Source organism: Atheta coriaria, unplaced genomic scaffold, assembly GCF_025399875.1.
Source record: "Atheta coriaria isolate IRGN ID8LTWV9N9 unplaced genomic scaffold, Caltech_Dcor_3.1 hic_scaffold_7_pilon, whole genome shotgun sequence".
In the NCBI taxonomy this organism is placed as follows: Eukaryota; Metazoa; Arthropoda; class Insecta; order Coleoptera; family Staphylinidae; genus Dalotia; species Dalotia coriaria.
The window spans coordinates 540,498-553,697 of record NW_027045449.1 but is presented as its reverse complement, the minus strand read 5'-3'; the positions used below and the strand labels follow the sequence as shown (position 1 = coordinate 553,697).

General features: G+C 32.2%; 1 protein-coding gene across 4 annotated transcripts in view; it reads left to right on the top strand.

The window, feature by feature from the left end:
- TrissinR (Trissin receptor) overlaps positions 1–13,200 on the top strand; it is a 55,621-nt gene that overhangs the window by 34,726 nt on the left and 7,695 nt on the right. For all 4 annotated transcript variants that reach the window (XM_065308878.1, XM_065308877.1, XM_065308879.1 and 1 more), the window contains exons 2-4: positions 3,036–3,427; positions 10,351–10,495; positions 12,241–12,400. In XM_065308878.1, coding sequence (XP_065164950.1) covers positions 3,187–3,427; positions 10,351–10,495; positions 12,241–12,400 — 546 coding nt within the window. In that variant the 5' untranslated portion in view covers positions 3,036–3,186. The remainder of the gene's footprint in view (positions 1–3,035; positions 3,428–10,350; positions 10,496–12,240; positions 12,401–13,200) is intronic.

Below are 13,200 nucleotides of genomic sequence, written 5' to 3'. Positions count from 1 at the left end.
CTGCGTAATTATGCTAATGACACGTGGAAAATGAATGGAAATGAATGAAAATCAAAATAAGCGAAAGTGTGTCACACGTGCACTTTTGCTGTTATTTTAAGTTAAATTTTATTATAATTTTAGGTCAAATTAAATTAAATTTTTGTTTATTCGAAAAATTAAAGCCAAAAGTTATACCTAAGTAGTTAATCATTAATATTCAAAGAAAATTAAGCATCACGCTGAGTTCTACGTCAATTATATTAAGACTAGCTTTATCCCGCGGCTTCGCTCGCGTTGAATCCATCAAATAAATATTAGAAATCAATGAAGTTGCTTCCGTACGCGTCTGTAGTCACAGAAGAAGTAACAATGAAGTAGAATGGCGGGAAGTTTAAAATGGCCGAAAGTATAGTCTATGGAAGTATAGTGTACAGTCTCCATAGTGTAGTCAATTGGATTTGATGTTGACGTAGCTGTCGGTAATACAGTGTGATAATACAGTGTGATGGTACTATAGTACTTAGGTTTGAGCTTCATTGCTGGAATGCTAGATGGCGTTAAAGTAGTCAAATAGCCAGATGCAGAGGTATTATTGGCTAAACAATTTCTTTATTTTATTTAAAAATAATTTTTTTATTAAATAAAAAGTAGCCTATAACCATTCGGGGACCACTAAGAATATGTGCATAAATTTTCATGGTGATCTGTTAAGTAGTTTTTGCGTGAAAGTGTAACAAACATCAGGACTTTCGCATTTATAATATTAGTAGGGATTTATTTCATTATTAAGTTATAATTTCATTCAACTTGCATATAAATTCAAAATATTCATTTAATTTGAATTATTTATGTAAATATAAAAATAAATAACAAGATTTGGATATAATCTAAAGCGTAAATTGTATTTTAATGTGTTTTATATAAAAGTTTTTAAATCTATTAGATACATCTGCATTTTCCTCGAAATGCAGATATTTCACTCTTTAGCGTGGAAAAAACTGAAAAACATGACAGTGTTTGCATGAAAATGAGACAGGGAATTGCAGGAAAACGAATATTGTTGCAGCAAACACCCTTGCGTGTTGTAAACTGTTTGGAAAATGGAAAATAAGTTGAACACAGAACAATATTTTATTACTTTTTGAACTAAACAGCAAAAAAATATTTTTACGTTTTTTTGTTATTACACGGTTTTTATAAGAAGAAAACAATAGATTTGATCAAATAATAAGTTAATAACCAAAAAAAATAAAGAAAATGTCAGAGAAAATCCGATTTATTAGCAAGATTAACTTTGTTTCCTTTCATGTGACAGAATAAAACTCTCCTCGGTCAGTTACTGATCAGAAACTGCAGAGAAAAGCGCAAAATGCACAAAAAATTAATTACTTTACGAAATCATTAACTGTTTTTAAGATTTTTAATATATTAATCTCCTTCGCAAGCCTAACAAGTGTAACCATTTACGTTTTTGCCGTTTTTTAATCCTCTTTCTTAATTACAATTTTTTATACTCGCAAAAGCACTCGATTGAGTTTTACAGGAATCTGTAACGGAAAAAACGCGTCAATTAATCTTTCCTTCATTTTTACTTCATTGGTGTACCTACACTGATTTTTCTCACATAATATTGTTTTTATTTCATGTGCAACGTGCAAAAAACAAGTAAATCTAAATGATTTATGTAAAACCAAAGTTTATTGAGCCTGTAATAATCTATTCTGAATAGCGCAGCGCAGCGCCTGAAAACCTCCGATGTCGGCAACTTTACTATCTTGTTCGCCCGCTGCGAACACACACGCAATAAATTCTTATCGTAATCCACTCAACACGCCACCGCTGGACTCGAAAGTATCGAATATACATACATTCGACATTCCACCAGCAGTCGACAGCGACGAATTACTTTTATTCTGCGTTGGTTACAAGTTACATCATTAACCAAACTGAGAAACATTTTTCGCCGCGCACACAAAAAAAAAGCTGATATTTTTTCAGTCAACACGGCGATGTTTTCTTTAATGCCATTCGAGTGCTTGTTTAGGTACGTGTGTTTTGGGTGGTGTGTTTTTCTAGTGCCAAGCGCTTGAAAGGTCAAGTAATTGAGGTCAGCCTAAACTAACGCCATCTATGTGAATTTATATAAATTAATTTTTTTTTTGAATAAAACTATAAAACGTGTACGTCAGTAAGAAAAATTTACTCGTGTGTACAACAAGTCGTAAAAATCATTGCGTATCGTAAAGATGAAGGTTTAAAACTCGAAATTGACTTGAAGAAGTCAAATTGTCTAAATATTAGTGTGGAAAGCTTACTTTGATCCACATATTGCACCGTAGACAGATTTTATAGTTTTGTTTCGATTGCGTTCGCTCATATTTCGTAATTTTTTACTTTTATCATCAAAATAACCGTCATAAACATCTACAATACTCCTAACGCCACCTACCAGCGCAAAAATGAACTAATCTAAGGCGTATTCACGTTTTAATATTGTATAATGTAGATTAAATGATGTACAAAGTTAATTACGCTAAATTAATATTAATTGCGCTGTATTTTCATGTAAATGTCGACATAATAACAATTAACTTCAGCTTCAATTTAAATTTGGAGGTTAGAATGCAAAATACAGTCATTATGTGAACGTAAAACACATTATCACTCAATTAAATGTTCTCGACGCGCTGGGGAAAAACATGAAAAGCGGAAAACAGGAAAACCGATGAGATTAAAACCGAAAAGTTGTGATGCGGCGTTTTAAAGCCGCTTTGAAAGGCTTTCGAATAGATTTTCAAGTTGAATCAACCAAAACAGAACAATATATAGGTGTGTATTTGGTTGCATACCATCTGTTAATTAATATTCTGGTATTGTTTGTTCTAAATGTAAAAAATCAATTTATTGCCTCCGAATATAATCAAATAATGCAGTTAAACCAGAAGTAAATCATATTTACACAGAGATTATTTGCGCATGCGTATAACAATGTTTGCATATTATATTTATGCGTTTAAATGTAATATAACTCAGTTGTTTTTGTTCTGTTGCAGAGAACAGCACAGAATGTGAAGGAATAAATTCAGCGTTATTCAAAGAAGACTGAAGGCTAAACAATAACTTAAAACACTATTAAAATGTGTTAATATTAATAAATATTAATCTCTAATTAATTAATTAATAATCTTGTGAATTATAAACACAATGGCGTCGTGCAATCATTCAAATTGTTTTCCAATTGAACGTTTGGAGGTTACCAATGTGACACTGGCAGTAGCGCTCACAGCAAGCAGCGCCATCTCCACGGAAACCAACGAAACTATAAATGTCACTACAAATTCGATGTTTGACGGCATCAGTGATGAAGAATTCATTTACGATCACACCTATGTGCGCATCATCTTCATCACCTTGTACAGCATCGTGTTCTGCTTGTGTTTCTTCGGTAAGTGATGAGAATATCTGTCTTAGGAAAAAATAAAATGCAGCCCGGCGGCAAATGGGACGTTATTAAAACTTTCATTTCTGCGGCGGTGAAAAAGACGGCTGTTTTTCATTGTGATATTATGACATGTTGTGTCGCGATGTTGTGTCGTCTGCATTCCTCATTAAAATGCTTCGGGCAAGCACTCAGCCATTAAAAGGCTGGAACTTTCTTGAGTGAAAAGTACAACGAGAAAAAAAATAGATTCATGAATGCATTGTAATTTATTTCAAAAGTTTTATATTTATATTATTCTCAGGGGCGTGTGAAGTGGGGTATTAAAACCGGTATACCGGTATTTTTTTAAATTGGTAAAATATTTGAAGTAAAAGCTTAAAAATCGATTTTAGAGATAAAAATCCATTAATTAGGGGTACTAATACCGGTATACCGGTATTTTTTTTTCAAGTTGACAAACATTTTTAAGTAAAAATACACAAAAAGTGTTTTTACCTAAAATTGTGTCAATACCTGTAAAATACCGGTATTAATACTGGTATACCGGTATTTTTTAAAATTGGCAAAAATGTTTGGAGTTAAAGCCTAAAAAATGTTTTTTATATAAAACTTTGTTTATTAGGGGTGAAAATACCGGTATTAATACCGGTATACCGGCATTTTTTTTAAATTGGCAAAATATTTGAAGTAAAAGCTTAAAAATCGATTTTAGAGATAAAAATCGATTAACTAGTGGTAGCAATACCGGTATACCGGTATTTTTTTTAAATTGACAAAAATTTTCAAGTAAAAATTCACAAAAAGTGTTATTACCTAAAATTGTGGTAATACCGATAAAATACCGGTATTAAAGCCGGTATAACACAAAATTCACTTCTCAAATTTATATTAATAGAAAATTACCATTATTTTCACATAATTTTCCTAGTTTTCTGTTTCTATGCGCATATGTTGATTAAATATTTATTATAGCAACAAATTTGGTGGTTACGGATGCGTAGCGAAATCCAGGCGACGTTATTGCGTCGAAATTTATTGCATTTCTTTGCAGACCTTTGGAGAAAATGCAAAATATGCAAATGCACAATCTTGACTCGACATATTCCTGAGATATTTATGCATGACGTTTAAAATTAAATACTTTCATTCATAAAACAAAAATATTCCACTATTATTCCACAAAATATCTATTTTCGGTATATTACTACAGTAAAATACTATAAATTATCCACTTATCCACTGGGTGATTATTAATTTTTCTTCTTAAACTTTTTTTGCGTTTTTCCACGTAAAACTTGCTTTTTCTTGTATAACAACCGAAAAAAAGCTCAATTCCGAAGTAGACTTGTAAGTGTTGAGAAAGTTTTCGCTCACAAACGTGCGAAAACTACTTATTTCTATTTTTACGAGTATGTGCGCCATTTGCCGATAGTTATGCGCGCAGACGACAGCGCCTCATATACACTTCACTTTGGGCCACTTTAAGAACCGCCTTACGCGGCAATTTTCGCAATTGTCGTCTGCACGAAATCAGAGTTCCAAATTTCACCTCGTGTGTTGCGAATATGTGGCGTGCATTGTGCTTGCGGCCTTAACAAACGGCGAGCCAACACGTATCAGTAGTTACAGTGGCCTAATCTCGTATTGATATGTGTGATGTGTGGGTTGTGGCAATTGCAGGCGGCGCCGGCGGTCGATCGAATTTCACGCGCGCGCAAAAACTATCAATTTGCTATTAACATGCCAACATGCCAGCACATGTATTAATGCGCGCGATAATTCGGTGTATTGACACGTAGCAAGCGGGTTTTCAGTGTTAAATCAAACAATAATTACGTCTGCGAGTGATGTGCGACTGGTTACAGGTCATCTAACGCGATTAGTTGCTGTGGGGCAGAAAACATACGTTGCGCCACACTTTCACGCAAAAACTACTTAACCGATCATCATGAAAATTTGTACACATATTCTTAGTGGTCCCCGAAGGGTTATAGGCTACTTTTTATTTAATAAACAAAATTATTTTTTAAATAAAATAAAAAAATTGTTTAGTCAATAATACCTCAGCATCTGGCTATTTGACTACTTTAACGCCATCTAGCATTCCAGCAATGAAGCTCAAACCTAAGTACTATAGTACCATCACACTGTATTATCACACTGTATTACCGACAGCTACGTCAACATCAAATCCAATTGACTACACTATGGAGACTGTACACTATACTTCCATAGACTATACTTTCAGCCATTTTAAACTTCCCGCCATTCTACTTCATTGTTACTTCTTCTGTGACTACAGACGCGTACGGAAGCAACTTCATTATTTTAGATATTCGCGAGCGAAGCCGCGGGTTAAAGCTAGTATAGGTATAAACGCATATGAAATAAAATTTGTATGTTTGTGAAGCTATTACGTGAAAACTACTCGACGGATTTTGATAAAATTTGGTTTGGAGATAGTTGAGACCTTGGAGAATAACATAGACTACTTTTTATTTTCTAAAAATATCTATTTAAGGGTGAAAAAGGGAAAAATATAAAAAATGACAACATTTTATGTTTTTCCCAGTATTTTATTAGGTTTTTCCGCAGAAAAACAAAAAATACTAAGAAAAACTCAAGTATAATTTAATTATTTGTTTGTTTTGCGAATGTTTGCATCGATTTTGTCGCGTCCTTTCACCCCGTAATTCAGGTGAACGCAATTTACACGTGCTTGCCTCTTCAAACTTTGGCGAGGCACAACAATTGTGAATGCATTGCACACGAACGTCTCGCCCATCGTAAAATAAACTATGCAAACCGCACCGCGCTGAACTCTCGCATTCCTCGCCGGCGTCTAAAATAAAACTCCGCTGAGTATAAAACGATACAACGCAAAACAAAACAAAAACACATATCAAATATTTTCGGTGAAAATGAACCGGAGTTAATTAAACGCAATATTTGTTTAAGGATGCCGCCAATTTATTCTACACATACGCATGAATTTATTTGATTTAGTGGTTAACACAGCGCACAATCAATTATTTTGATTCGCTGCGTACACAAATATTTCGTACGTGTTTGATATTGATTGCGCTTTATTTATTTATACAGTAATAATACTAAATAACTCACTATAGGCAACCAAGTATACGTATAACCTCAATTGCGGTCAGATCATATAAATTTTATGCGTTGCGTTTGAGTAATAATATTATTGTTGATATTAAAACCGGTATACCGGTATTTTTTTAAATTGGCAAAATATTTAAAGTTAAAACTTAAAAATCGTTTTTATATAAAAATCGATTAATTAGGGGTGTGAAATACCGGTATACCGGTATTTTTTTCAAGTTGACAAAATTTTTAAAGTAAAATTCACAAAAAGTGTTTTTTACCTAAAAATGTGTCAATACCGGTGAAATACCGGTATTAAAACCGGTATACCGGTATTTTTAAAACGAAATACCGGTTTTTTAATATTTCGTACGTGTTTGATTTTGATTGCGCTTTATTTATTTATTCAGTAATAATACTAAATAACTCACTATAGGCAACCAAGTATACGTATAACCTCAATTGCGGTCAGATCATATAAATTTTATGCGTAGCGCTTGAGTAATAATATTATTGTTGATATTATGATGCATTTGTGGTTTTGAATTGATGAAACTATGAAAAATATGAAAAATATCGGCGAATTGCCTTGATAAGTAGCTGAAATTTATGCGCGACTCGTAAAGCGTAAAACGAGGTCGCGTTTAACGATCGGCGAATGCATTCACTCACGTACCCTTTCATATTAGCCCTTAATATGCCTCTTATACTACAAAGTAAAAAAATAAAACAATATAACCTTAAAGTATTAAATTAAAGGTTAAAATTTTATTTTTAGTTTTTTTGAAATTTTTTCGATGAAAAAATGAAATATTATATTAAAATTTGCAAGTATGGAAAACTTTAAACCATTTTCGAAACTTTCACCACTTGATATTTTGCGTTTAATGTTTCACCGCGGGTGGAATGCGTAAAACCTTTGATGGTGAAGGCGCCGGTCTTGTAATGAAGTGCCTAGTATGTTATATGGTAAAGTGAAGTTAACACGTAAAAAACGTAGAGAAAACGCAGCTAACTTTAAGTAAAGTCTCTACGAACGATGAACGATGGAACAAAGCGGCGTGATACGTGATATTCCGGCGCAAAAGTTTGCAGTCTTCAACCAGCCGGAATAATTCAATAAAACAATGTGAAACAACAGAAAGCGAGTGGAAAATGCGAGTAAAAAATTTAAAACAATCAGGTAGATTTTTTCAAGAGTATAGATAAATATTTTCTGTATTTTTAAAGAAATTGTTTGGTTTGGTGATTGGATTTATTGATTTTGGCAATTATTTTGTTTTAGTTTGGTTTTTTAAAGATAACTTTTAAAGTAGAGGTGATAGGGTGGTGATTTTTTTAGAGAAATGTAGGGAATTATATTTTTGAGGTGTTTGCTTTTAAAAATTGTTAAAATTATTGATAGATCAATAGTTATTAACAATTAAAGTTGGTAAAAAAGTAAAAAGATCAAAAAATGGCGAAAAACTGTGTTTTTTCTTTTCTTTTTTGAAAAATTATACTTTACAGTTGATATTCCTCAAAATTTATTTAAAATATTAGTAGATAAATAGTTATAAACAATTATAGTTTATAAAAAATCAAAAAAACCCGAAAACTTGACGTAGAACTTAAAAAACTTTTTTTTCTTTTTGAATAAACTACCCATAATCACAACTAGTTTATTTTAGGAATTACAAGGTAATTTATCGCCCAACCAGCAGGATGTTTGTGAATGGTTGCCAACTTAACGATCCGGACAATTCCCTTTCCCTGTTTTATACCCAAACAAAAAATCTTAGGAAGGTTTTGCCGAAAACTATGAAAATAAATCATTTGTCAACAACTACAAAAAATAAACTCGCGGTAAATCAACGTTTTACCAAAAATGTCAAAATAATTGCCACCTCAACTACAATAAAGTAAAAATACGGAAACACAGCATTGTTAAATTAAAATCCAAACGACAAAAGGCTTGTTAATTAATACGCGCGTTGTACAATTGCATTTTTATTTAGTTCAACACGACTCGTCAGCATTTCAGCGTTTAATTTGTGTTTTTGCACATTTTTACAATTTTTACACTTTTTACATGTTTTTGTTAATTGTAGATAACAGCTGCCATGCTGGGTATGTCAGAGTAGTATATTTTATAGGTTATGTTGTCCTCAACCCGCATTACAAAACATTATAAATTTATTTTAATTAATTCCGGGGTTTTAGATAAATTTACATTTTATTTCACACAAAAATGCAAATTGTGAAACATTTTCTTTTCTGTTGTATTCCACCCAAACAAAAACACACACAATAAATTCTTTTGAGCAAAATAAATCTCCTTTAAATTTCCTTTCAAATGATACTTTACTCGTTAATCTCCGACTTAAAATGACTGAGATATTGTGTTGTGAAATCAGACAACTATTATCCTCTTGATGTATGACATTACAACTCCTCGTATAACCCTAGATTCTGGTTAGTTTTGGTCAGAAAGCCAAATATCTTATATCTACGCAATGCACAAAGTTAAAAGCTTACAATACGATACAATGCGCATAATATAAATGCGATAACAATGGCCCCGTTGTTACATTTTCCAATAAAAAAAAAGAAAAAGAAAAATTTTGAATGGGTTTCTATAGCGTCTGCATTCTTTCTGCTCGGATATATTTTTTACTCCTCAGTGGCTCGCGAAAAAAAGATGATTCACTCCTCGTATACTATGTCATTGTATTTTCTGTGTTGAAACCAAGTGGAATTTATCACGTGCCGTTAGTCTCGCTTAGTTTCATTCATCAATTTCGCCATCGACGCATTGTGAGACATTCAGATAGAACAAAACAAATGCGTCATGCGTCATTAACGTTTTATTTTTTTATTTTTATTTTATACTTGATTTGATTTGATGGTAAAGTAGGGTTATGTTGGTGTAGTTTATAGTAGAATTGATATTTTATGCGATTAGTGGATGAAAGTGAAAGGCGTGTAAGTTTTAAAAGCTTAAAATGCAATAAAAGCATGTCGCCAACATGATGGGCGGTAATATTTCAATTCGAAACGATTGCAGCCGGGCGTGTGCGCGCCGCCGGCGACATTTTAGTGAGGCAATAATCGCGTTTTACGTCGGTAATGGACGCGCGCTGCCGTTTCGGCGTTTATCGGTTTTGCATGCGAGATTCAGACGCGCGTTTAATGTCCTTCCACGCCTTGACAACGCATCGACGGGGCTTGCATGTTAAGTTGAGGATATTGAACGCATATTCACGCATAGGTATTAAACAGGACCGGACGTCAGTGCTGCCAACTGAGGGAATAAAATCCCTAGATAGTTATTTGTTAGTAAGTATAGGGTATTTTTAGGGGAATATTTTAGGTTGGTATTACTGGTATTATTACAGGATATGGAGATTAGGAATTTGAATTTTTAGTTTAATACCGGTATTTTTTTTAAATAAAAACCGGTATTTTTTAAACAAAACCGGTATTCTTTAACAAAACCGGTATTTTCAAAAAAAATATCGTATTGAAAAATATCGGTTTTTGACACTAAAAATACCGGTTTTCTGAAAAAATACCGGTTTTTATTTTCTTTAATACCGGTTTTTTGCTATTTTCTAGGGGATTTTTTTATGTTGGCAACACTGATACTCTTACCGGATATTTAAATTGTCAAATTTATATTTTACTATTTTGTTTGCAGTCAAATATCAAATTTCATTGATGCAAGTTGTGGATAACTACATTTTCTCCCAAATAAACGCAATTAAAAGCCATTTAGTCGAAACACTTTAGTTGGTTAAGTTGAAAGAATATGTTATATGTGAAACTTAATATGTTTATAGGCAACTTGCTCGTCATACTTGTCGTCACGCTGAGTCGCCGTCTGCGCTCCATTACGAACTTCTTCCTGGCAAATCTGGCGGTCGCCGACTTCTGCGTTGGCATCTTCTGCGTCTACCAGAATCTACTCATCTATTTGACTAGCAAGTGAGTAATTACATTTGGGGATTACTAGTTGAAGAAGTTTCGCAGTTTACAGCGGTCATATTTCATTCAATGCGGAATTTACAGATGAATAGCAACAATTAATAATTTTAGGGGTGGTTTATATTATTATATGTGTTTAACTTGATTAACTTGAATGAGAATGTGGTTTTGAATATATTTAGTTTAAAAGATATGAAGATTTTTAAAGAGAAAAAGAAAAAATCATAATTTAAGGAACTTTTTTTCATTTTTTTAAGTTTAATACTTAATAACGAAAATTTTTAATTTTTTGCTTCAGATGGGTTTAATCTCTTTTAAATTTCCTTTCATATGATACTTTACTCGATTTTCTAAGACTAAAAATAGATAAGATAGAGCGTCGCAAAGTCAGACAATATTAAATCCCAAATTAATTACAATTTTCCCTACTTTTTTCTTAAATTACAACTAACTTATACATTTTTATGAACTTCTTCTTTATTAACCTTATAGTCCTTTAAAATATCTACCCCTCAAAGCAAAAATCATCCCTCTACCTCTTTTATTTTCCGAGTTATTCACCATTTTGTTTTTATTCCCGCTGAATTTTCATATATTCACATTTTTCGCATGAGCAACTTTAATCTCCTTGAAATTTCCTTTTCGATCATATTCCACCTTAAAATAATCTTATTCTGCACAGATTTAAAATAACCGAAAATATTTCTGATATATTCTAGTGATTACACTGCGAATTTCCATCAGTTGTTAAAAATTACTCCCATAAACAGCACCCACAAAAATTACGGAGTAAATATTTGTTAAATATTGCGCTCGTGCATAAAAACTCCCCCAAAACCCACAAAAGCACACACCACCCCTGCGGGAAAAAAATGTCCAATGTCTCGGCTCAATATTTTCCCATTATTATTAGTCGTCGAAGCGTGCGTTTAAAGAACAAACAAAAAATCTCGACAAAAAATTAAAAGACGATTATGTATACTCTATACGCACATTGAAACCTAACCACAATTGTTTGAGCAATCATTTTGTATACATTCTTATGCTATTACTTTTTATTTCCAATCAATTTTTTTGTGTTCTGTTGGTTAGTTGCTTTTTTTAGTTTGGGTATTTTACATGGCGCTCGCAATTAGGGTTATGTTACGTTCTGCAACCCACAGCGCACCAGCGGTGACCATTAGCATTGCCAGACTGGCTGCGAGTTAAATATCACCGATAGCAACTAATAACGAATCACTAAAAACGCGTAAAGAACAATTAATGCTAAAAGCCTTTTAACGACATCGTCTGTGAAGCATATTAAATAGCAAAATATACAAAATAGTGGTGTGAAATATCGGTATCGATATCGGTTAACCGGTATTTTTACAAGTTAACAAAAACTTTTGAAGAAATAACTCTAAAAAGTGTTTTTATATAGAAAACTGTCAATTTGGGTAAAAATACCGGTATTAAAACCGGTATCAATATCGGTTAACCGGTATTTTTACAAGTTGACAAAAATTTTGGAAGAAAAAATTGTTTTTACATAGAAATTGACAATTTAGGGTAAAAAAATACCGGTATTAAAACCGGTATACCGGTATTTATACCGGCATTAATACCGGTATACCGGTATTTTTATTTTTAAATGTGTTTTTTTTCAATCAACACCAAATAATTTATTTTATAAATTCCGTTATACCGGTTTTTTTTACTTCAATAATGAACAGCACTGATTTATTTATTTTTTCAATTTCCAGCTGGATATTGGGGGATTACCTCTGCAAAATGTATCATTTCGTCACTTCGTTGAGTTACACGGCAAGCATCTTCATCTTGGTCGTCATCTGTACGGAGCGATACTTTGCCATCATTTATCCGATTACGTGCAAACAGATTCTGACTCCGAGGCGATTACGGGTGAGTTACAAAAGTTCGTTCAGCTAACAATAAATCAATATCGACAGCAGTTCAAATTGTACAAGGTACGTTGTACGTTGGACTCACTGAGCGGGAATTTGAAATTTAAATTTTATACTTGTTAAGCAACAACGCAGACAACACGTTTTGATTTTGATGGTTCAGATCACAATATGATATAATCAGTCAACTATAACTGCGCATATTTGATACTCATCCAATTATTTTTGATCTATTGAATCGGATATTCGAAATTATTATAATCACGCGTGCGTGGTATTTACAAACAATTATTTGTTGCTTAAATGCATTTATTGGAATAAATATCAATAAATTTGCTTATTTATGGTTAAACTGGTATAAATAATTATTGACGTGGAATTATTTATTGGAGTTTAAAATATTGGATATTTTATTAAACAGGGTTTAATTTTATGTATAACATGATGGGAAATTATTACCGGAAGTGACTTAAATTTTGATTTAAAGTTGATATTTGCATTTTTTACTTGGGGAATGATTAAGTATTTTTCAAGCAACTTTAAAGTTAAATAACTAATGAATAAATTAAAATAATTTATTGATTCTTTGACAGTTATATAGATAATTAAATTATCTTTATTTTTATGTATAACATGATAAGCTACTTAAGTCAGAAGTGACTTAAATTTTGATTTAAAGTTGTTACTTGCATTTTTTACTTGGGGATTGATTAAGTATTTTTTAATCAATTTTAAAGTTAAATAACTTATGAACAAATTAAAATTATTTATTGATTCTTTTATATAGATAATTAAATT